We start from the raw sequence: 23449 nt of genomic DNA, 5'->3' as shown, positions 1-23449 counted from the left end.
GCAAGAACCAGTGAGGTTCATTCTCGTGTTACGCAGCACATTTGAGGTTCAGCAAGAACCAATGAGGTTCATTCTCGTGTTACGCAGCACGTTTGAGCTTCAGGAAGAACCAATGAGGTTCATTCTCGTGTTGTGCAGCATGTTTGAGCTTCAGCAAGAACCAATCAGGTTCATTCTCGTGTTACGCAGCACGTTTGAGCCTCAGCAAGAACCAATGAGGTTCATTCTCGTGTTACGCAGCACGTTTGAGCCTCAGCAAGAACCAATCAGGTTCATTCTCGTGTTACGCAGCACGTTTGAGCTTCAGCAAGAACCAATGAGGTTCATTCTCGTGTTACGCAGCACGTTTGAGCCTCAGCAAGAACCAATGAGGTTCATTCTCGTGTTGTGCAGCATGTTTGAGCTTCAGCAAGAACCAGTCAGGTTCATTTTCATGCGTCAAGCAGGTTCAGTTGAGCTTCTGTTTATGTTCGCTGAACAATGCTTAATTGTTAAATGTTTAATGTTTAATGTGAATAAAAGCCTTAATGAAAACTGTTCAATTCATATGAATTAGTTTTACGATCTCTTTATCAACTTTTTGAAGTGTCAAAGTGGTAGTTGCGTAGCTGTCAATGGAGGGACAGAAATCACTCAGGTTTCATCAAAAAGATCTTAATTTGTGTTCCGCAAATGAATGAAAGTCTCACGGATTTGGTACGACATGAGGGTGATGACAGAATTTTCATTTTTTGGTGAACTAACCCTGTAAGTTTAAAAGTGTAAAGAGATATTTGGATTCACGCACTTATATAATTTTTCCCTTCTCATCCCAAATTCCGTTCCTCCTCAAACACAAACAGTCGCTCATTAGCATGTGTGACCCGCTGGTGGTAAGCACTTATTTCCACTTGAGCGCAGAGAGAGAATTAAACCAACAAGAGGCGCTCGAGGTAGGTGGGCTGTATGCCGTCTTTATGGGGACGGTTTATGAGGATTTAACAAATGCAAGAAGACAGGCAAAACATTCAGCGGGTGGAAAGGGGAGGGGGAGATCGGAAGGGCACGTTGGTACAGTTTGTGCTCGTTCAAGGCTGGTTTGCAGTAGTTGTAGTCTTGGGTGGCCGTGGATGTACAGTCCATTGTTTAATGGGTGTATGTGTGCTCTCTCCCTATAATTTTCTAAATGTGACAGGAGCTTAAATGTGTGTGCCAGGATCGAGTTATTTGTGCCGCGTTAACACAGTTCTTTTGTGCTCTCCTCTTTGGGCCGAAAGAGCTCTGTAATTATGCTGATAATCAAGACTGTCACAGATTATACTTCAGCAAAAAAGCTTTTCTTGTTTCATTAGAGAAAGGACCACCAACATCCAAACAAACCCTGAGCTTGTTGCACTGTCTATATCCCGTTTGTTTGAAAACGGATTGTATCAGCCACACGGTTAAATTATGATATTCAGCATTGGAAGGGAGATATGTTCTAATCTCTAGAATATCTAAAATGTCTAAAATATGTGAATTCAGAGATTTTTGACCTGAATTGACTGAGATCAACCTGAACCAAAAACTGAAAACTAAACCAAAATCTCTTTAAAGGACTTAAAGACTATATTAAATGTAAAAATGTCTTAGTCTGTAAACTCCTTGTTTAGACATGTAGGGTATGAGTAGATGGTGTGTCATTCGTTTTTAGAGTCTTCTATTTTGCAGTGTCTCATAGAAAACAAGTGTGATACTTGAACTATTCATTTTGATGTTTTAACTCATAATGTATCAGTGTTAAATATAATTAGTAGAGCAGTCCAAAGAAATTGCTCTTGGTTTTGATTTAATATTGCTTTCAGGAACCTGACATCAACCTGAACCAAAGATCGAAAACCAAATCTAAATCTATTTAAAGGACATAATAACCAAACTAGTTTATATAAACAATGTAACATTTATCTTGGAAGTATAAAAATTGTATTTATTTTATTATAATCTTTCATTTGGTTTATATTTTAATCTGAAATATTTTAAGAATTATATTTTTGATGCAATGTTTATGGATTTCAACATGAATAGTTCAGTGCCAAACGTGGCAGCCATTAATTTATGTGATAATCCAATAAATAGTATTATTTTAACATTAAAACACTACTAATAATATGTTTGGTATTCTTACTGCAAAAAAACATGAAACATGCAAAATCGGGCTGTGTCAATTTACACTAATTATGGATGAAACAATGATGTCATATAATGACATCATATTACATGAGTGTTTTCCTACCGGCAGAACACAGAGTCCTTTGTGAGACAAAATTACAGTGAGACTAAATTACACGTGTTGCATCTTCCCAAAAGAGGCCTGACAATACACTTGCTGTGTTTACTGTTTGAGACTGTAGTAGCAATTTTAGGAAAAAATCCTTATTTGATAATATGTTATTGTTTGATTGTAATATGTTATTGCTTGATTTGATTGATTTTTTTTTAATTTGTGTAGTTGTAGGCTAATTTAAATAAATAAACATTTTATAATAAATATTTAGCCTATTTTTATTAACTGCATACATGTCTTGTGAATTGTAATAAATAAGTAGGCTAAATAAATATTTCACTTGACAAAAGTGCAGCACCTATGTAGGCAGCTAAAGGTATTGACACCGCCAGTAGATCCAAAATCAGATCCAAATCCTTTTTGCGTGTGTGTGTGTGTGTGTGTGTGATCCAGACCGGGTTTTCCCTCACACCTTTATCCAACGTAACGTTAGCCTACTATGCGTTTGAGTGCATGAGTGTGTGAGAGAGATCGAGCCTTGTTTACAGCGTCAATTCAACGGAGAGAGACTACATGATCTACTCCACATCCTTCGCATCTCTTAAATGAAAACAGATCCGATCCTTCAGAAATCATATGTGCCCTCCATACTCCGCTTCTTGAAGAGAAAAATCAAGCTTTGAAATCTCAGACTGAAGATGGTGGGAGGCTGAGAGAGACCATTTTAAAGCCTGGACGAATATTATTTGGCATCTTTCTGAGTTTCTTCACCGATTTTAGGCCTTTAAAAACGCTGGATGAGAAGTACAGGGCATCTTGCAGCTGATGAAGATCACACACACTTACACGCACTCGTCCAGACTGTTTTAGCCAGCGGACCTGAGCGGGTTTCACTCAACTACAGCGAAAACCAGCCTGCGAGGAGACCTGCAACGTGTTTCCCCCATTTTTCCCACGCCATGGAGCAGGGAATTGCGGATTATCAAGCCGTTACGTGTTTTTCTTGGTTATTTTCACATAAATCGACAAGGAGAAGCTGTAACAAATAATATCAAAAACGTTTAAGGAGCCCGAGAATCAGTGCGGTTGAATCCGCCTCATGGTGTGGGCATAACGGGCTGAGTCTGCTGGAGAATCTCGCTGGGGTGTCTGGAGGGTCATTTATCCCAGCAAAACACCATGAAGATGGAAGAAATTGGTTTTCTTTGATTATTTCCAGCTCATGTTTATCTATATTTTTGCTTTCACCCCCTCCATAAGGAGGCACTAAGCTGGATAAACCAACTTTGATCATATTTTTGTACTGAGAAGACTTCAAGAGTCAAGCATCATCTACTTTGAAGGGTTGAGCTGCCTCCCCTATTTTGTAATATATATATTTTTAAAACAAGTGTTTGCCTTGTTTTTGTACAGGAATGAGGTCTAGCAGACAGAGGCGATATTGGACCATGTTTTGTGGTCTGGTGCTGGCCCTCTCCACGCTCTGTCATGGAGAAAGTAAGTTGTTATAGTGAATGCATATGGATTAGAGCAACATATAGCCTAATTGTTGCTGGTCTAAGAAAACCTTCACTTTAATTTTTTTGCTTTGTGATTTCACATGTGTAATGAATGATGTTTTAAGCTTTCATTTGTGATGTATGGCAAGAAAACTGTTTCAAATTTCAGACCAACCTGTTACTTTTCACTTAAATGCACGTGTTCCCTGCTTTCCTTGATTTACATGTTTCATAATAGAAAAGACATGGGAACAGGCTTATATTATGCATCACAGAAGTGTCATTGATTGTGTTTTGATTATGCAAAGTCAACTTTGGTCATGCTATCACTGCCATTTAAATGGTCTTTTCATGGGCATTTTACATCAAATAATTCTGGAATATAGTGTCTAATTGTGTTTTACAAGTGCCATCATGTGCACCTGTAGATATAGATCTACACTTTAGCAGAAGTATGAAAGTCAGACTTGAGTTATCATGACCATGTTATAGCAGCATGGGAGATTTTGTTGACGGTATCTGTTTAAAGTAATTAAACCAACAGTTTCTTTAATAGACTAGAAGTTAAATGCATTTGTGTTATTTCCATGCTAACAAAAATATGTTCTAACTAAGAACGTTTTGCTAATGTTACCATAAAGTTATAAAAACATTATTTCTGAATATTCAACATTCAGTTTTTTAAATGTTTTAAAAATGTTATGTGAACGTTAGAGAAAACATGAGGGGAAGGCTTTCTATATTTCTCATTTTGAAAATGTTATGAGAACCTTACTTTTGAATGTTTTCTGAATCATCTAGGCAGTGGTATCGTTTAAAAAACAGTAGACTAACGTCCAACTAAAATGTTTCAGGAAAATGTTCCATGAATGAGTAACATTTTTGTGCTACTGTTTTGATAACCTTAAAGACCAGATAACTTTAAATGATTATTAACGTTACTGGAAGAATGTTTGTTTATATCTTTGCGAGAAACTTGCCAGAATGTTAGGGAAGTTCTGAGAGCGTTCACTGTTACATGGTTATCTCTAAGCCAGTCCTTGAAACAATAATAATGTTTATTTCATATAAGATACTCTGGAAATCAGACTTTAAAACTCAGTGCCTTTTTTAAGTACTTAAGTTCTGGTTTTTAATCCTTTAGTAATGTTTTGACCTTCTCGTTTTCTCTTTGCAAGCGTTTGATCTTCCTAAATAGTTTTATGTACAACTTGAGTAGTCTCACAACTGTTTAATGTAGAGTTTGATAAATCACATACATGTCACTAACTATTAGGCTGTCTGTTAATGGCTGGTCAAATTGGCCACAGATTATCATTTGTTTTCTTTGGTTAACGTAACTAACAGATAATATTGATATAAGCGTGGTTGGTTACAGTTTGTGCGATCGCTGTCAGGAAAGGGCTGGTCTCTGTTAGGTTAGTAGGATACATTGGACGCTGTGATGTGGTTGCCAGTAAATGAAAGTGATTTTAGAAGAGAAAAAACCATGACATGCTCTGTACGGGCGTGTTTGTTTACTTGTTACTGTATGTCTCATGTTGTTCATGCTGTGTTGGGTTTGGAGAATTAACTATTGTATGCAAACATGCTGGAAGAAATTAGTCATTTTTATTATTAGATTAATAATAAAATGGACTATGCAAATTTGCTTCTGTTTTTCCAAGCGTTCATCAATAAGACTAAAATTGTCCCCATATGTATGTGAAAAACATGCAAGATATTTTTGTCTCTTTAAAATCAATAACCCTTGTAAGTTCTTACAAAAAAAAAGCAATTTTTGCTTCCCCTTAATGTTTGACCACCACAAAATTTCCATGTTTCCAAGTAAACTGCAAATAAAGACCCCCTGATTCATCCGATTCATCGAGAGAGAGGGAGGAAAAAAATCAGTTTTTAAAATAGAACATGCAAAAACACCCGCTCTAGCAAAACAGACCCGGTTTTGTTGATTGGAAGAGTGAGGAGTTTGTGAAGTCTGTGTAATTGGGTTTTACTGTTAACCCCAGCGGTTGCAGGGCAGCGAGGTAGTGAGGCAGAGGAGGTTCTTAGTGGAAATCCTAAGTATAACCTGTCTCCCTTGGCACAAGACGGTTAGAGATTCCCAGTGGGGCATAAATGTGGTTCCGGTTAACTGGTTGATTTATCTCGAGATCAAACGATTTGTTTATTAGTTGATCTGCATTTTTGGTTGGGTTAAAGCAGTTTTTGCTTCTTTCTTTAAATAGTGAGTGATTCTCGTACATCCACTTGTCAGTTTAAAGTTCATTTAGTTATTTTTTTGAATCAATATTTTAATAGCAATATCTGTAATTTTATCAAACAGGATGGAATGTTTTAGAGTTCCAAAAAAGCATCACATAACTCATCAAATGAATTGCTGATACTAATGTTTGTGTTGTTGTTTTAGTTCTAAAAAATGATGTCATTTCTTAGAGGTTGATGTCATAAAAGAATTTGCTTTTGTTAGTGATTTTAGAAAAGACTAAAAAGTGATATTAAGGAAAACGTACGAATTGATTCCAAGTTTAAAACGATATCCCCAATATGCTTAGAGAAAAATAAATATAAAGAAACACCTTTAATGTTAATTTAAAGCCATTTTGTTGTGGATATTTAAAATTCACACCATGTTCATTTATTTGTTTTTGTGATTTAAATGAATAGGCTAGTTCACTTAAAATGAAAATTCTGTCATCATTTACCCACCCTCAAGTTGTTTCTTTCTTCTGCTAAACACAAAATAAGATATTTTGAAGAATGTCGCTAACCAAACAGTTGATGGACCACACTGACTTTCATAGTATTTTTTGGAAGTCAATGGGGTCCATCAACTGTCTGGTTACAGACATTCTCAAAATATCTTCCTTTGTGTTCAGCAGAAGAAAAAAATTCTTACAGGTTTGAAACAACTTGTGGGTGTGTAAGTGATGACAGAATTTTCATTTTTAAGTGAGCGGTTACTTTAACTAATATGATTGCCATTTTTAAAAGTTAAATCCTTTTTTACCCCAGTTTATTAAGACATATTTGATGGGACAAATGTAAACAATTGCAGAAATATATTTGTAATGTATGTAAGATACAAACATTTGATGTCAGCATTGAAATGATGAGCAGAGAAAGTACCGTCTGAACTTCAGCTAGCAAAAATATGAGGCCTTCTTGATTTTTGGTTTCGTATCCCATTTCCATATGAATGCATTCTGTTGCGATCTGTTTTGTTGTAGAATTTGAAGTGTTAGGATTTACTAGCTTGGGTTAAAAGCTTTTTCCCCCCCTGCTTCATTTCTAAACAGTGACATCAGTTTATGACCTAATTTCCAAATGCCTCCACTCTGCTACCTTTGAGAGTTCGCTATGGTGAGCTGGAATTGGGTTATCAAATGTAAACATGAGATTTGGAGAGCCATCAAAGCAATAAAGATAGCACTGTTTACTCAGCAGTGTGAAAATGTTAGAGTCCGCAGACAGACTGGGTGCTGTCTGTCTTCCAGCGTGGTGAAAGATGCTTGTTTTTGCCAAAGCTTAATTCTGTTTTCTAGCATAATGAATATAATACAGCAATGCACACTTGTTAGAATCAGAATTTAAGGATGACTATAAAAGAAAGGACATTCAAGAGGAAGGAATGGGCCTTATCTCTCTGAGATTATCTAAGATTTAAAGGGTTATAAACTCTAGGTAATGTTATCTTTTAAAGTTTCATTTAAGCTCTGTAATTCAAGAGCTCTATAATTATCTTATTGCATTTTCCAGGGTTCATTTTTTTTAGCTCGGCCTAGATGTTTTAGCATCTTTCTTTGTGTTTTGCCTGTGGACAAATCATGCCGTGGAAAATAAACAGCGTAAAGGGTGGTAGTGAAAGCAGAGATGTCTGTCTCAGGATACCTGTCATAAAAACACAAAAATCTATCTTATAAAGGCTCCCTCATGGCTCATGGCAGTGTGTCAGTAGCAGAAGAAAAACTGCAGTTGGTTGAAACTTCTCACACGTCTCTGGCTTGACAGTCAGTAAATAAGTGTTCGTTTTTTTGGCCTAAATCATTCGACTTGTGTTTATTTAGCGCTTGGTAAATGCTTTTGTGTACCTTGGTACCTACATTTTGTCGTCATTTACTCACTCTCAAACCTATATGCAATATTATTCTTCAGTGAAACATAAAAAAAAGATATTTTAAGGAAAATTCAGGTGCAAACAACTTTGGAACCCAAGATATCTTCAAAATGTATTCTTTTGCATTTCACTGAAGAATGAAAGTCACACAGGTTTGGAATGACGCATTTAAGTAAATTGACAGTTGCGATGCACCAGCTGACCTTGAATATTTGAATGAATAGATTGATTTCCATGAATCAATCTATTCATTCAAATATTCAAGGTCAGGTTTTAGCATCATTAAAATCTCTCGAAAGCATTGCTACCTGTGACTGTTGAATATTACTGTTGAATTGCATTGATGATCTTCTGAATATTTCTGTTTTCCTCCTTCCAGTCTGTGGTCCAGGCATTGACATTGGCAATGACATCAGTAATTTCAAGCGTCTGGAGAACTGTACAGTGGTTGAGGGACACCTGCAGATCCTCCTCATCGGAGGCAAAAACAATAACAACCAGGAGATCTTCCGCACCCTCAGTTTCCCCAAACTGACCATGATTACGGATTACCTTCTCCTCTTCCGTGTATCCGGGCTGGACAGCCTCAGCACCCTCTTTCCTAATCTCGCTGTGATCCGGGGCCGTAACTTGTTCTACAACTACGCCCTGGTCATATTTGAGCTGACCAGCCTGAAGGACATCGGCCTCTACAACCTGCGGAACATCACACGGGGTGCGATACGAATTGAGAAGAATCCCGAGCTCTGCTACTTAGATTCTGTGGACTGGTCTCTCATTATGAATGCTGAATTGAACATTATTGGAAATAAACAGTCCAAGGAGTGTACAGATGTTTGCCTGGGAATCAATGAGGACAACCCTCAGTGTATCAAGACCAACTTCAACGGCAATGACAATTACAGATGCTGGACCTCCAACCATTGCCAGAAAGGTGAGTTACTGGGTTTCTTTGTCTTTATGTTTTGCAGGCCATTTTTTGCCGTTGTTGAGAGATCTGATCCACTTTTTCAGACAGCAAAGTCAATATCTGATGTGTTGACATTGGATGGTATAGTGATGATATGTAGGCTAGTAGTTTGCGATATGAGGAAAAAGTCAGCAAATACTAGTGAATTCGGACATGGCTCCTGACAATATTGCATTTTTTATGATGTTATACTTGTTGTCCCAACTGTTTTTTGGATAAGGTTTTTAAACATCAGATTTTTTGCTGTTCAGACTGCGAGAAACTAAACCGAATTAAGTCATGTATACGGCAAAAAATCTGAAAGCTCGCTGCTTAACTACCATAGCAAAATTTATCGTTGAAGAAATTAACTAGCTAGACACGACTGTTTCCTGAAACCGTATTGTCGCAAATTGGCATTCAACCACGTTGGTTGATGTCACGCAGGTGGTGGAGTAATAATAACTTCTTTTAATGAATCTGTTTGAGATCGAATTAACGGTAGATGTTTTGCTATAAATCAAGGACAGATTCAATCATAGGCTCGTTCTTATGTAATAGAGCACGTTTGCAAATGCGCACTCTTCAAAACGACGCTTTAAATCTCTTTACAAACTAAAAGACGTAAATGATGCATATGTATTCTAAATAAAAGATACAGATTGTACTGAATGTCAGCTTGCTTATTTTGCTCAAGATAAGTATTTGAGTCTACATGTCATGCAAACAAGAAACTATGCTTCTAACCACAGCTCGAGAGCTGTCGTTCCAACCACACAACTTTGCCATGCTGTTTGCGAATGTTCGTTGGAGCTATGGTTTCGGGAAACACGACTCGTTGAACTCTGCTGATAACGACAGAACTTGCCATCATAGTTGGCTAACGATGCTTTCGGGAAACACACCCTGGTTTGGTTTCGGGAAACGCCAATGTTGAACTATGTTGGTAACAACAGAACTTGTAGTTGGCTAACAATGCTTTTGGGAAAAACACCTCTTAAAGAGAAATTAAAATGTACAGTTTGTGCTAATGGACTCTATAGTACCTCTTGTGGTAATGCTGAGAAATTTCTGCATTTCGCAATAACTTTTGTGTCACAATATCATGTTTTGTGCAGTTTCTGTCTGTCAGTGATCTCCTTACATCCAGGCATCTGTCAACACAAAGCTTTTTTCCGGTTGTAATCAGTTAAGAAGAGAGGGGTCATCAAGCATTCGTTCTTTACCTATATTAGGCTTCATATCTTGGCTGGTTTATGTAGTACAGTGAAGAGAAGAAGAAAGTGCAAATTTGCTACAGGGCAGCATATTCTAGTATTTTTCTGGTTCTTCTTTGACTTAAGCTACTTTCACAATGAAAAATGAAGTCTGATCATTGCAGGGGGTTTCATATGTGCAGACTTTTAAGATAATGGCCTAGTTTACAGGAAAAGTGTGTGTCCGGAAGCGTCCTTGAAATATCGAATTCCTGACAGTGGTAGTGAACCGGATAAAAACAAGCAAATTCGTTAAAGAATTTTTTTTTGTTTCAAGATGAGAAAAACAAGGTGAAAGAAAGATCCAGAAAGCCACTATAAACTTGAAATACATGCAGATCGCATGCATGGAGAGGTCTGGTTGTAGTCTTCCACTATTGTGGTTTTTTTGGACAGAAGGATGCTGCAGTGGCAGACAAAGCGCCTCTCTCTGAAGGCAAAATACTTTAGCAGTTCCTCCCACTTTCCATATAATTACCTTGTTTTCCTTTAACACAGATGTTTCTTCAAGGGCTGGTAGTGGTTTCCAGTCAGTCTGCCTTGCCTTTTTTCTTCCCAGCTCTTTAATTACCCAGTCAGGACTTGTTGTTCACCAGCCTTGTACTTTGCATTTCAGCTACATTTAGAGTAGACAGAGCTTACTGCAAATGTCTACACACAGGAAAGAGCCCACATCAGATAGACTACTTAACAGTTCAAGTTGACTTGAGTTGCAAAATATTCAGCAGATCTGGAAGAGTTATCATCTTGTTGCTGCGCAAAACTCTTTTCGCTACGATGCTGGGGTGTTATATGTGGTGGCTAAGGGATAGTTCACCCAAAAACTCAAGTTGTTCCAAACCTCTATACATTTCTTTGTTCTGCTGAACACAAAGGAAGATATTTTGAAGAATGTTTGTAACCAAACAGTTGTGGAGCACCATTGACTTCCATCGAACCAAAAATTGTCAATGGTGCCCCAACAACCATTTGGTTACAAACATAAAACAAATACAGACTCTCAAGCACCATATGGCTTTTGTTGTATTTTCCAAATCTTTTGAAGCCATACACAATAGCTTTATGTGGGGAATAGTCATAAATGTAAGTATTAATGGAAGATCTTGACATTAGCCCTTTCTCTCCATGGTGAGAGTAGCAGCGATGTCTGATTCCTCAAAGAATCGTTTGTTTCAGTCATATCTTTTCAATAAATCACTTGGTCTGGTTTAAAATCTAAATGATTTTTACAAGAATAACTTCATTTTGCTGTCTCAATGATTTGTTTTGTTTGAATATCAAATTCAATTTTAGTCTGTTTCTCACACAAATGACTTCAAATGACTTGGAATCGTATGGGCTCTTATGCTACTTTTGTGTGCTTTTTGAATGTGAAGAATTCAGATTTACTTTGCAATTTTTACCTACCATATACTTTTCTTCAGAAAAAGTTTGACTCATCAGAAAGAGATCCTGTAAAAGACAGCAATGCGAGGTGATTACATAACAGGTACTAGCAAACCCAAACATGACCTTTTCAATACCTTGTTAGCTACAGTTTGATCATAACACTAACCTTGAAGCTGTAAATGTCACACGTAGTGGATATTTCTCGCAGTAACAGATGCGTCAGTGCAATATGATGCCTTATAGGGGTGTTTTCCTTTGCAGCACAAAATCTGCATCAGGCAATAGGTCATAAATTGTTTCGATGTTAGATTGAAATCTAAATTATACTTTGTTTGGATCACACTACGTGTTGTTTGTTAGTCATTCTCTGTGTTTGCGAAGAGCTTTGCTGTTGTCTGTTGGCGTCTTTGTTTATTTTACAGGTTAGAAGTATCTTATAAGTTGTTTGTGGAAAATAAATTGTCCAGGCCAGAACGGCAGCTCTGGAACGTGTCTTTTGAAGATGCAAATAAGGAATTTTGGCCGTCTGGTTTGCCGTGATGTTCTTTGGGACGGCAGTAGAAGTGAGTTGGATGTCTGCCATGAGATTTGATGAAGTAGTGAGATTTTGGAGTGGTTTTTCACAGGTGACAGGTGAATGCTTTCTTTCATCTCTCTGCTGACCACCGTTGGGTGGAGACCAAGCGAAAATGTCACTGAAATGTCAAGCGCTTTAGCCGAATAGATTACAATGTCTTATGACTCAGAACTGGAGATTTCTTCTTTGCTCTGAATACCACAAGGTATTAGGCAGTATTTAATTTGCTGTGTAGTTGGTTCTCCCATTTTCTTTTTCATGCAAACACTAAGTCAAAAGGTGTGCGCTAATAGATTCCGATCCATAAAACGCTGACAGGAAAGAGCACCAATAAGCAAAAACAAGTTTGCTTATTAAATTGCTCCAAAATGTTATGTGGCCTTTGTTAGTCATGTCTGAAGTAGTCACTGCCACAAAGCTAGGGTGGTTGCTAGGGTGTTGCTATGCAGTTGCAAAAGTAATCTCGGATGTTCAGTTGAAGGAGTTCATTTTCCAGCAAAGCTGTTTTCATCAATGCAGTATATAACTTAGTTATTGTTCAAGTACAAATTTAAGCAATTATTTACAGTAAATTAGCTATTTTAAGAAGAGTGTATAACAATATATTTAAAATATAATAAAAAATACATAAATTTGATGTGAATATAAATGATGTAAAACGTAATGTAGAGTTGTTTTGAGGTGGAATATATAAAATATGTATTTAGACATCATATTTGATACTTTAAATTATGTAAACATTACAGTGTATAAAAACAGTCAGTGATAGGGTTTTGTAGTAACTTTTGCAGTAGGGTTTTTGGGTTTTCTAGTTTTTTAGTAATCTCTAACACCAAGTATTAGCAGCAGCAGCAGTAATGTGACGCTTGCCTTGGCAAACACCACTAAAAAAACCGTGCACGTTTGTCAATGCTTTCTGAAAAATGGCCAGTGTAAAGAACCGAAGGCGAAAACGTTTGTTTTGATTTCAAATGTAGACGTTTAACTACTACCAATGTGGCTGACTAAGTTACGAGCACAGTCTCTGTTATCTAGCCGAAGAACGAGCCGCGGCGCCCCGCGGGAGGGAAAGCACTCATCACTTAATGAGCTGCCTCTGAGTGATCTCATCCGCTCTGCACCACGGCCGGAAACATTCAGCCCCCGACAAACGCTTGGGGGACTCTCTCAAAACGGCCGACCGGAGAATGGGGGCCTTGTTTTAATTACCGTCCGTTTATCTTGCCCACATGTAAAGGCTGGGTTTCTGCCTGGCCAGGCATCACAATAGTGTGACTTCCTCTTTGTGTTCTGCCTCTCCCACATACTTCATTAACCTCGGCGGACAGTATAACTCTTTCACCGGAGCATTGTGTCTTCGCTAGAACAGCTCAATGCCGGAGTCACTGTCAAAGACACAGTCTGCCCTTGATGGTGTCATGCAGAATAGTCTTGGCTGTCATCAAGGTTACATGTTTGTCAAACTTTGTTGTGTGGCTAACAACAGTTTGTTTTAGACAAGAACTGCATGTGACGGTTGAGTTCAGTGGAATAGCTGCATGCTAGTGTAATTTATGGATGTCTGGAATGGATAATCTTTTCTTGCCCCAAAAATAAATGCGTATAAAATGTTTTAAATAAATATTTATTTAAAAATTATTTTGATAGATAGATGGATAGATAGATAGATAGATAGATAGATAGATAGATAGATAGATAGATAGATAGATAGATAGATTAGTATAAACAACATTACTAGTGTTGGGTTAAATATATCGATTTCTCGATTTTAATCTATTCTTATTTTGAAGAACCAATATGTGACCCTGGACCACAAAACCAGTCTTTTGGGATGTATACATTGAGATGTATACATCATCTGAAAGCTGAATAAATAAGCTTTCCATTGATGCATGGTTTGTTAGGATAGGATAATATTTGGCCGAGATGCAACTATTTGAAAATCTGGAATCTGAGGGTGCAAAAAAAATCGAAATATTGAGAAAATCGCCTTTAAAGTTGTCCATTTATGTTCGCGATTGTGCTGCATTCACTCACAAAAATACATTTTTAATATGTTTATGGTAGGAAACTTACAAGATATCTTCATAGAACATGATCTTTACTTAATATCCTAATAAGTTTTGGCATAAAAGAAAAATCGAATGGAATGGAATTTATTGCAAATTCATTGTATTTTTACTTCAGTTCTTCAATATTTAATGCATTTTTGAATAAATACATCATGTTTTTATGATAGCCACCATATAAATGTTTATATATAAAAAATAAAATAAAAACAGTAGAAACATTGTCCTTATGTATTACAAATGTAGCATTAATATTATTAGTATTATTATAAAAAATTCCTTATGTGTAACTTAAATGTAGCCTACAAATCAGTTATTTAACCTTTAATATTATAGTGATGTACCAACTTGTGTTCCCTGTATAGTACAGTTTCCTGTTCTGTACCCGGTAGGCCCTAATTAATCTGTCTAATTTAATCTAATCAGAATCGAATCACAAGCTTGTGAATCGCATCGTGCAATTTGTTTTGATGCCCAGCACTAATACACATTGTGAGAATGTTTTCATGGCAATGAAATAAATACTCCCAAGCCTATCATTTCAAATGACAAAAATTCTCATTATTATAATGCGAAAAGGAAAAATATTAAAGTGCACTTATAGTACTTGTTGCAGTGCCTTTAAATTGTGTTGATTTTAATAAAAAAAATATTGTCCAATATTGTTCATTATTATATAAATAACTTCTTTTTTTTTTTTATCATAGAGATTTTTGGGGAGAATCATCTCTAACATGATGTTAAAGGGATAGTTCACCCAAAAATGAAAATTCTGTCATCACAACAACATTTTTGGGTGAACTATCCCTTCAAGATGCAAACATAACTTGCATAGAATGGCCTTTGTTTTTTTTTTAATGCTATTTTATTTTGTTATTTTAAATTTATTTGATTAATTGTATATTATTATTGTTATTTTTATTATTATTATTATTATTTTCCTTTTGATTTTGGGGTGAAATATGACGTAGGCCCACCAGTGTAGCATTATACAGGCTTGTACATTGAGTCCCGTTTGTCATTTAAGTGCACACTCCGTATAGGCCAACTCTCTTAGTCAGATTCTTGCAGCGTCTGCTCAGGCATGCCGAAACATCCGTTATCAGATTGTCTGTGTGTGGCGTCGGTGGAACAAACGGGAAGAGAGGAATCTGTCCCTTTAAGTGGGCATATAATTAGGCAGGAATTCCAGCTGGCTTAGTCACCGCTGTATGGGGAGGATAAAGGGGAAAACCATCGCTCTCAGCCGTTGCAGGGACCACTGGCTCGCTCTATCATTCTGCAAGAATGTGTGTGAAAATCGTGGGGGCAGGGGTGGGGTTGCTGTGGTGATAGCAGGGGTTGCTTTGCAAGGGCAGTCTGGGGTTGTGTGATTTTGGCACCGCTTGTTTAACCAGTAGGATTCCAGGCTTTTGCCCAAACACGTTAGGAATGATCTAAGTTTGGGCATAGGTGATGGCTTCAAGGAAGGCTTATCTTTTCCTATTGTTTGTCGCTAGCCTTTTGTTTAGGAAAGCGGCTGGAAATGCTTAATAAAAGGCCATTGCACAACTTTTGCGCTTTTAAAAAATGCTTTTAAAGACAACATGAATCACACTTGCCGAAATGGTGTTACCTCATCCCACACCGTTTGTGCTACAGACATGAAAGATGAATCATGCTGCTTATTGAAGAGATCCATGTCTAGAGACCAAAATATATCTTAGAGACTTGGATGTGGACTTTTTGTCTTTGGCCAGTAAGAAGCAACCAAACAGCAAGTTTTGGCATCTGAATTAAATCTGATTACATAAAACAAATATGTAAATGTTCACTACCATTCAAAAGTTTGGGATTTGTAAGATTTTGAAAGAAGTCTGTTATTCTCACTAATGCTGCATTTATTTGATCAAATCAGTAATATTGTGAAAATTATTACAATTTAAAATAACTATTTTCTATTTTAATATATTAAAAAAAAAAAAAAAAATATATATATATATATATATATATATATATATATATAAAATATATATATATTCCTGTGATTGTAAAGCTGAACAGTGTCACATGATCCTTCAGAAATTATACTAATATGCTGATTTGCTCCTCATGAAACATTTCATATTATTATCATCAATGTTGAAAACAGCTTTGCTGCTTAATACAATTTTTTTAAACAGGATTCTTTAATAAATGGAAAGAACAGCATTTATTTTAAAGAGAGTAATAGAATGGAATAGAATATTTTGACATCAGAAATATCTACTGTCACTTTTGATCAATTTAATGCCTTTTTTCTAAACAAAACTTAATTTCTTAAAAAAAACCCCCTGAAAATATCTTACACCAAGCTTTTGAACAGTAGTGTATAATGAAGAAAAAAACATTTTCCTGTTTGTCCTTAAAGGCTGCAAAAAAAGACCTTCTGTGTTGTCTTTAAGGTTAAGTTTAGTGTTAAAAGGCTTATTGCTTATATGAAAAGATAGCCTGGCAAGCCAGACCTACATCAAGATGTTAGGTCTGGCAACTCACCATAGACACGGCTCAATCCGAGGGGCGGGATAAACGGCTGTCTTTCAAATTCCCTCTGCACGCAATAGGACAGCGCTTCAACCAACCAGAGCGTTTTCCCAACAGCGGAGCTAACGTTAGTTGATAGATTCAACTTTTGCCATATCTGGCCGGCAAAACTACGAACACATCTTCCTTTTTTTAAGAATGACTTAAGTGCCGTTCTATGCTCTTTTCTCAAAGAAAAACCTAACTCAAAGTCCTCCAGAGTCGCGGACAAAGCCGATTCGAAAGACTGTTCGCCAGCAGCCGCCATTCTTTGTTTTCAAGTGGCAGGTAACCGTCGCAACTCTGTCGTCATCATGTTAAGCCCGCCCCGCCTACTCTATACACGACGTGATTGGCCTGACCCAATTTAGGTTTTTGCAGCTCGAAAGTTGCTAGACTGCCCTGGCTGCAAAATACATTTTGCTGCCGCTAGGGTGCGTCTAGATTTCTAGGCTAATGAAAAGATGCAACATTCTGACATTTCTACTGGCATTTGAATTTGTCTGAATTGAATGACCCTCTTTGTTAATAAAATTTCTGTGTGGATTAGATTAGCACATCCTCCCCGCTATCTCTGCAGTTTGTTTTCAGAACCCTTTTTTCCGGCTTGATGGTAGGACCAATCCAGTGAGACTCCTCCACCACATGAACAAGTGCAGGAAGTGGAGTAAGCGGAGATCATTTGGATCCGTCTGTTTCTTCCTCTTGTGCGACTGAAGCATATGAAGGGGAAATTGGGCCTCGCGTGCCATGCGTGGAGAGAGTTTCCTGCAGATTTACAGGGAGGCTGTGATTCATCCCACACACTCAGTGTCTCATTCACAGAAACGCTAGCGTGATGTCGCTTCCTGTTTCATACGCTCGGTTGTAGATTACCCGCAGTCAGAGTGTGATGCCAGTAACGATGTCTTTTTTTTTTTTTGTCACCGTCACATTTTGTGTCCTTTTTTCTTCTTCTTAGTTAATAAGACTAAAGATTCGTTTTTAGATTTTCCCAAAAATGACCTTGAAAGCCACCGGATTATTAGTTGAATCCTCCTTTCCTTGGGTGATTTTAGATGGAATGATGTTGCTGCTGATGTTGGCGCATGTCAAAATATTTGTGTTGTCAACTTGGTTCAACGTAGGGCTTATTCTTGTCTTTAAGGGCTTCATCTTCGCTTGTGACGCTGATGTGTTTCCCTTCCCGTCCTGGAGCAGACAGTTAGACTTAATCCAGGGCCTCATTATGGTTGTCAGCGCTGTCCCTAATGGCCACAGGTAGCTGGGAGCGCCCTGTCGAGCTGTCTTCCTGTCTGTCTCTTCTGGAACACCCAGCTTTACTTGTCCGTTAGCTATAACGAATGATTTACAGCGTGCCACTCATTAAAGTTCGCCAAATATTTCTGTGGCGTAATTGTTTGTAAGCCACTGCAAGAAACCAAGCCTGAATCTGAAAAACTTGTTTTTGACCATCTCTAATGGAGATTCATTAGACCATCTTAAAATACAGCAATAATGAGTTGACAAACAGTTATTTTTCCACAGCTTTGGGGTTTTCTTAAGCATAACAAGTTTGAGTGTTTTTAAAAGACGGGGATGGGAATCATAAGGATTTGGGTTCTTAATTTAAAGACTTGCTTTTCACTAAGTGAATCTGATTTATTCATAAGTGTTTTTAATTATACTCAGCAAAGTTATTTTTCGTACTTTGCTTAGGGGTCAAAAGAAGTTTGAAATATGTGACCAGCGATATACTGTTAGGAGAATTTATATGAATATGTAAATATATAATGTGGGCTTTCCTTTCAACAACATAATACACAACAAAAATGACTCTGGTGAAAAACTGAATCTGATTATAGCGATGTCTGTATGTTTGCACAAGCTCACAAGACACGTCACATTTATTTATATAACACTTTATACAATAGATTGTTTAAAAGCAAGCAGCTTTATTCATACTCAGGTGTATGTTTTTACCCATGGATGTCTGACCTTGATGGACTGAACATCAAGAAGAAATGAAATGAACTGAAAAAGATTTCCACGACAAAGAAGGCGGATCCTCAGAGCCACACCTACCTATTACGTAATCGCCATGGACCAATGGTAGTTTGAAGGTGTTTACCAGCCGGAACGAACTTTTCTGGAAACTTTGCTTTGGCAAGCTGTTTTGAACTCATGAAACGAACACAATGAATTTTGTTTTTGCCTGATTTTGTTCGAAATGACACCAGTTCGTTCTTCGTATAGGCTAGTATATATACTGTACGTGTATATATGCCTTAAGAATCGGCTCATAAGGCACATGCTTTAGTTTTACCAATGTATTTATTAATTATTCACTAACATAGATTCTCATAAGGAGTCATTTGTCGGGAATCGGCCGCTGCATGTATTTGGTTCACTAAAAAGTACTGGCTCATAAGAGTCAATTATTTGGGATTTGGACAATGCAATTTATAGGCCTACTGGTTTTATTTTTTTATTATTTGTTATTTGCTAACGAAGCTTCTCATAAGGAGTCCAGCTACACTGGTCGTGTATTGATGATTCATAAGGAACCAGCTCATAAGAATCATTTGTTTAAATTTTTTACTATGGCAGTCATGCACTTTTTATTTTGTTATTTGTGTGTCTTTATGCCCTAACAAACCTCCTCATAAGGAATCATTTGTTTGGCAGTTGAACTACTTTGGTCATGCTGTAGGCAATGTTTTTGATTCACTAAAGAACCAGCCCATTAGTCATTTGATTTGAATTTGTACAATGCCTATTGAGCTGTTTTCATTTGTTTTATTTATTAAGCTTCTTATAAGGAGTTGTTTGATTGGGAATTGGATTACACTGGTCTGTTGTTTTTATTCACTAAAAAAAGAAGTGTCTCATAAGACAAAGACAAGTCAATTAGAATGTTGTTCTGTACTAAATCATTTTGGGATTTGAAACTTTTACCCCAAGTATGAGCAATACTAATAATGATAAACCACTAATAAACTATTCTTCCACCAAATTAATCATAGGTGATATTGTAGATTTGGAGCGTTATTATAGGATTCACGTTTTTCAACATTTTCATATATTATGATGTCTCAAAGGTGCCTCATCCAGACATTATCATTTATGCATTTTAAGTGACAAATATCATTGCTATTCCATCGTTGTTTCCTTACTGCTTGACCAGGATCTCTGTTATGCATACAGAAGCGCAGCCTGGCAATTAAGGCATTGTTATTCAGAAACTTCCTCTGGAAGTAGGTGAGAGGGTGTAGGAGCTGTTCTCAGCCAGGTAAGTGGCCTAATGTCTGAGCCGAGATAGTCCACAGGTGAAAGCGAACACTCGTGACACTAAGACGGATGTGTGAGCAGATATGGCTGCTGTCTTGCTCCAGTAATGTCAGAGATTAAAAGAGGATAAGTATGAAGTGTTTTACGGTTTCATCATCAGATAATATGGACTTAGTACGGGTTATATATAGCCTAGTGGAACACACGGTGTACCTTAATACCAATTAAAAACTGTTCCTTATGAAATGAATTGGCAAGGGCAAAAAGCGCAGATTACTTGTGAAGCTCTGCACTTTGCATGGGAGCAGTTTGTGGTCCGGTGAACCACTGTATCATGGGCGGCATGCGTGTGGGTAAACCGTGCCAGTTTGGAGCCAGTAGCACATAGGGTCCTTCCGTGTCAACTCAACACGAGGTCCCCGTCTCAAATTTGTGATTTTGTCCATATTTTTTCTGGAGAAAGATAAACATAACAAGTGATGAAAGCCAAAATATGAAATGTCACAGACGTATATTTACTGAGTAATCCACTAATTTGTAGACGGGGGGGTCAAAATGACATTTTTCTCCTGAGATTTGGAGCCAAATTAGAGGGGTGTAAAAATAACTTTAGAAAGATGGCAGCATCATTATTTTGTATTTACTCAGAGATTGGTAGGTTTATTAGTAAAATCTGTTGACTTAAGCAATCTTTGTTTCATTTTAAGATGACTTTTAATATTTTGGTTTTCATTTATGTTTGGCTTTGGACAGAAAAAATAGTTTCGGGGAAGTTTCTGAAATTTGGTTAATTTGACACAGGGATTTTTTGCAGAGGCCTAAATATACCTCAAACACGGGTTCATTTGGATGCCACTTACATCTGGGTCAAATCTATAATATTGAGATGTGATATGCATGTTAGGTTGAGTTTCTGTTTATGTTCGCTGACCAATGTTTTTATGTAAATGAAAGCCTAAATTCAATCTGTTCATCATATAAAGTGATCGTGTGTCTTCAGAAAATTGACTAAACTACTCAATTCATATGGATTAGTTTTACAATCTCTTTATGAATTTTTTGAAGCGTCAAATTGGTAGCTGTCAATAGAGGGACAGAAAGCTCTCAGATTTCATCAAAAAGATGTTCATTTTTGTTCCAAAGATGAACGAAAGTCTTAGGGGTTTGGAACGGACATGAGGGTGAGTACAACACAAATTTTCGTTTTTGGATGAACTATGCCTTTAAATCACAAAACAAAGAATCCCCAAAAAATGAAATGGAAAACACACAATTTAGGGAAAATTTAAATGGATTTCGTTCGGCCCTAAATTAAAGGTTTGTTATATGTGAACAAACAAGTTTCCACGTTTACATTCATTCTAAAGGACTAACAAATATGTGGAGAGCATTTCCTTACCCATTAATGGTAAGGGAATATTGTGGTAAATATCAATAACGTATAATATGGAAAAAAATAGCGTGACAATATTGTTGACCGCATCGCCCATCCCTAAAAAGTAAGTGGAGATGTGTAAGAACGTATCTTTTGTACCCGTGGAGATGAGCAGCACCCTCACTGACCCCCCGCTCAGTGTTGGTGTATATCCAGCTTAGAGTGTGTTTACACGTGTCTGTTTAATAGCTCACCACCTCTCCGCTCACCCCTGCTAATGTGCTCACTCGACTGAGCTGTGGACACAGTTGATGGAAAGTTACCGAGTTCACTGTTGTGCGTTATAGTCACCCTTTCACCTCTTCAACCCGTTTGAAATATTGGTCTTTTAACCTCTTGTCCTCAGGGCATCAGTTAAACCAATGAAGACAAGAAGGTTTAATGTGTTTTATAATGTTTATAATGCTCTTCTTGAAGTCAACATGAAATCAACATTGAATGCAATTCCTGCTGTTACTGCAGTCGATTCATCAGTACATGTCCTATTTCTGAAATTACTTTTATAATGTAACAAAAGATTCCCATTTCAAATAAATGCTGTTCTTTTGAACTTTCGTTTCATCAAAGTATCCTAAAAAAATGTATCATGTTTTCCACAAAAATATGAAGCTGCACAACTGTTTTCAGTATGGATAATAATAGGAAATGTTTTTTGAGCAAAAAATCAGCATATTAGTCTGATTTCTGAAGGATTATGTGACACTGAAGACTGGAGTAATGATGCTGAGAATTCAGCTTTGCCATCACAGGAATAAATTACATTTGAAATTGTAATATTTCACAATATTACTTTTTTTAAAAAACTGTATTTTGATTAAATAATTGCAGCCTTGGTGAGCATAAAATACTTTTCAAAAACATTTTTTTACAGACCTCAAACTTTTAAAAAGTCGTGTACATTTTGGACTAGACAAATAGAATAGAATAGAATAGAATAGAGTGCTTGAATTTATTTTCATCTCTTCGAGATGTCATCATGGCACTATGGTCATTCTACAGGACAAATTAGCTTCCCTCAAGAGCACAATCAAGTCTCGCTTCTTGCAGGGATCGACCCTGCTACGTTGTGTTCAGACTGTTATCTTCAACATTTACTACCTCACGATAAAATCAGTGCTTTGCTTTGCCTTTTGTTGTGATATTAGAACAGTATATTAATCCATATAGGCCACAGTCTACACTGTACATTGTTGTTCAGTGTCGTATGGAACAAACACGGGCCAAGTGCAGCTGTAGCTGAGTATATACGGCCCATGTTGACCCTCTGTGCTCTCTCTTCCTCCACCTTCTTCCTCTCCAGCTCTCACAGCTGTTTCTGAGCAGGTGATGCAGGTGCTAAAGTTCCCAGACCGCACTCTGGAATGGAGAATTGCTGTTCGCTCTGACATGGGAAGATATCACGGAGGCTCGGCATAGCACCGCATACTGTGTGCAGCAATAAATCAGGACTTGCCATTGTTCCTGCTGTCCATTGTCTTGACCTTGCGAGAGACTAGATTTGTTTGCGTAAGGCGTTTTGCATTTACATTTGCTTATTGAACACCGCAACCAACGTCTGATTATTCATGTCTGGCCAAACAATCTAATGTCTGTTGTTTATTGCTTGGCACCTGGTGTTCTTTTATAGACATTTGAGATGGCTAGGTGCTTGGATTGGTACGTTAGTGAATAGAATAATTAAGAGTAATTTATTAAGAAATATAAGCATCTACAGAAACCTATAATGCTTAAGATCACTTTGAATGTTTATCATTGCTCAAGCTGCTTAAACCTTTACTTTCAGTGATATATTAAATGCATATTAAAATTAGCAGTTCTATGCATCGTATAGAACAGGAGAACAATTCAGTGTGTTCGGTCTCTCTCTTTGTCCCTCTCAACCGGTTTACAGCAACGGAGGCACAAAGGACTGAATGCATTTGAGAAATATCCTGAAATTAAGAAAAGAGAGAGAGAGAGGAAAAAAACAATAATCAGTAAACAGCAAATACTTTTAAATTAAAAGTTAATTCATTTGCATTCACATTATTCATTTCACTTATACCAAATCATATTAAAAACATTAAAAACATCCTGCATGACCTTATCTCATAGTCATTTCCTCA

The 23449-nt window shown here is 37.1% G+C and overlaps 1 protein-coding gene across 1 annotated transcript in view; it reads left to right on the top strand.

Moving 5' to 3' along the window:
• Positions 1–2733: 2733 nt before the first annotated feature.
• Positions 2734–23449, top strand: part of igf1rb (insulin-like growth factor 1b receptor) — an 85180-nt gene continuing 64464 nt past the window's right edge. The window contains exons 1-2 of the mRNA XM_079867207.1: positions 2734–3739; positions 8238–8792. Of these exons, the coding sequence (XP_079723333.1) occupies positions 3658–3739; positions 8238–8792 (637 nt within the window). The 5' untranslated portion in view covers positions 2734–3657. The remainder of the gene's footprint in view (positions 3740–8237; positions 8793–23449) is intronic.

This window comes from Squalius cephalus (genome assembly GCF_949319135.1).
Source record: "Squalius cephalus genome assembly, chromosome: 3".
In the NCBI taxonomy this organism is placed as follows: domain Eukaryota; kingdom Metazoa; phylum Chordata; class Actinopteri; order Cypriniformes; family Leuciscidae; genus Squalius; species Squalius cephalus.
This window is presented reverse-complemented; position numbering and strand designations above follow the sequence as displayed.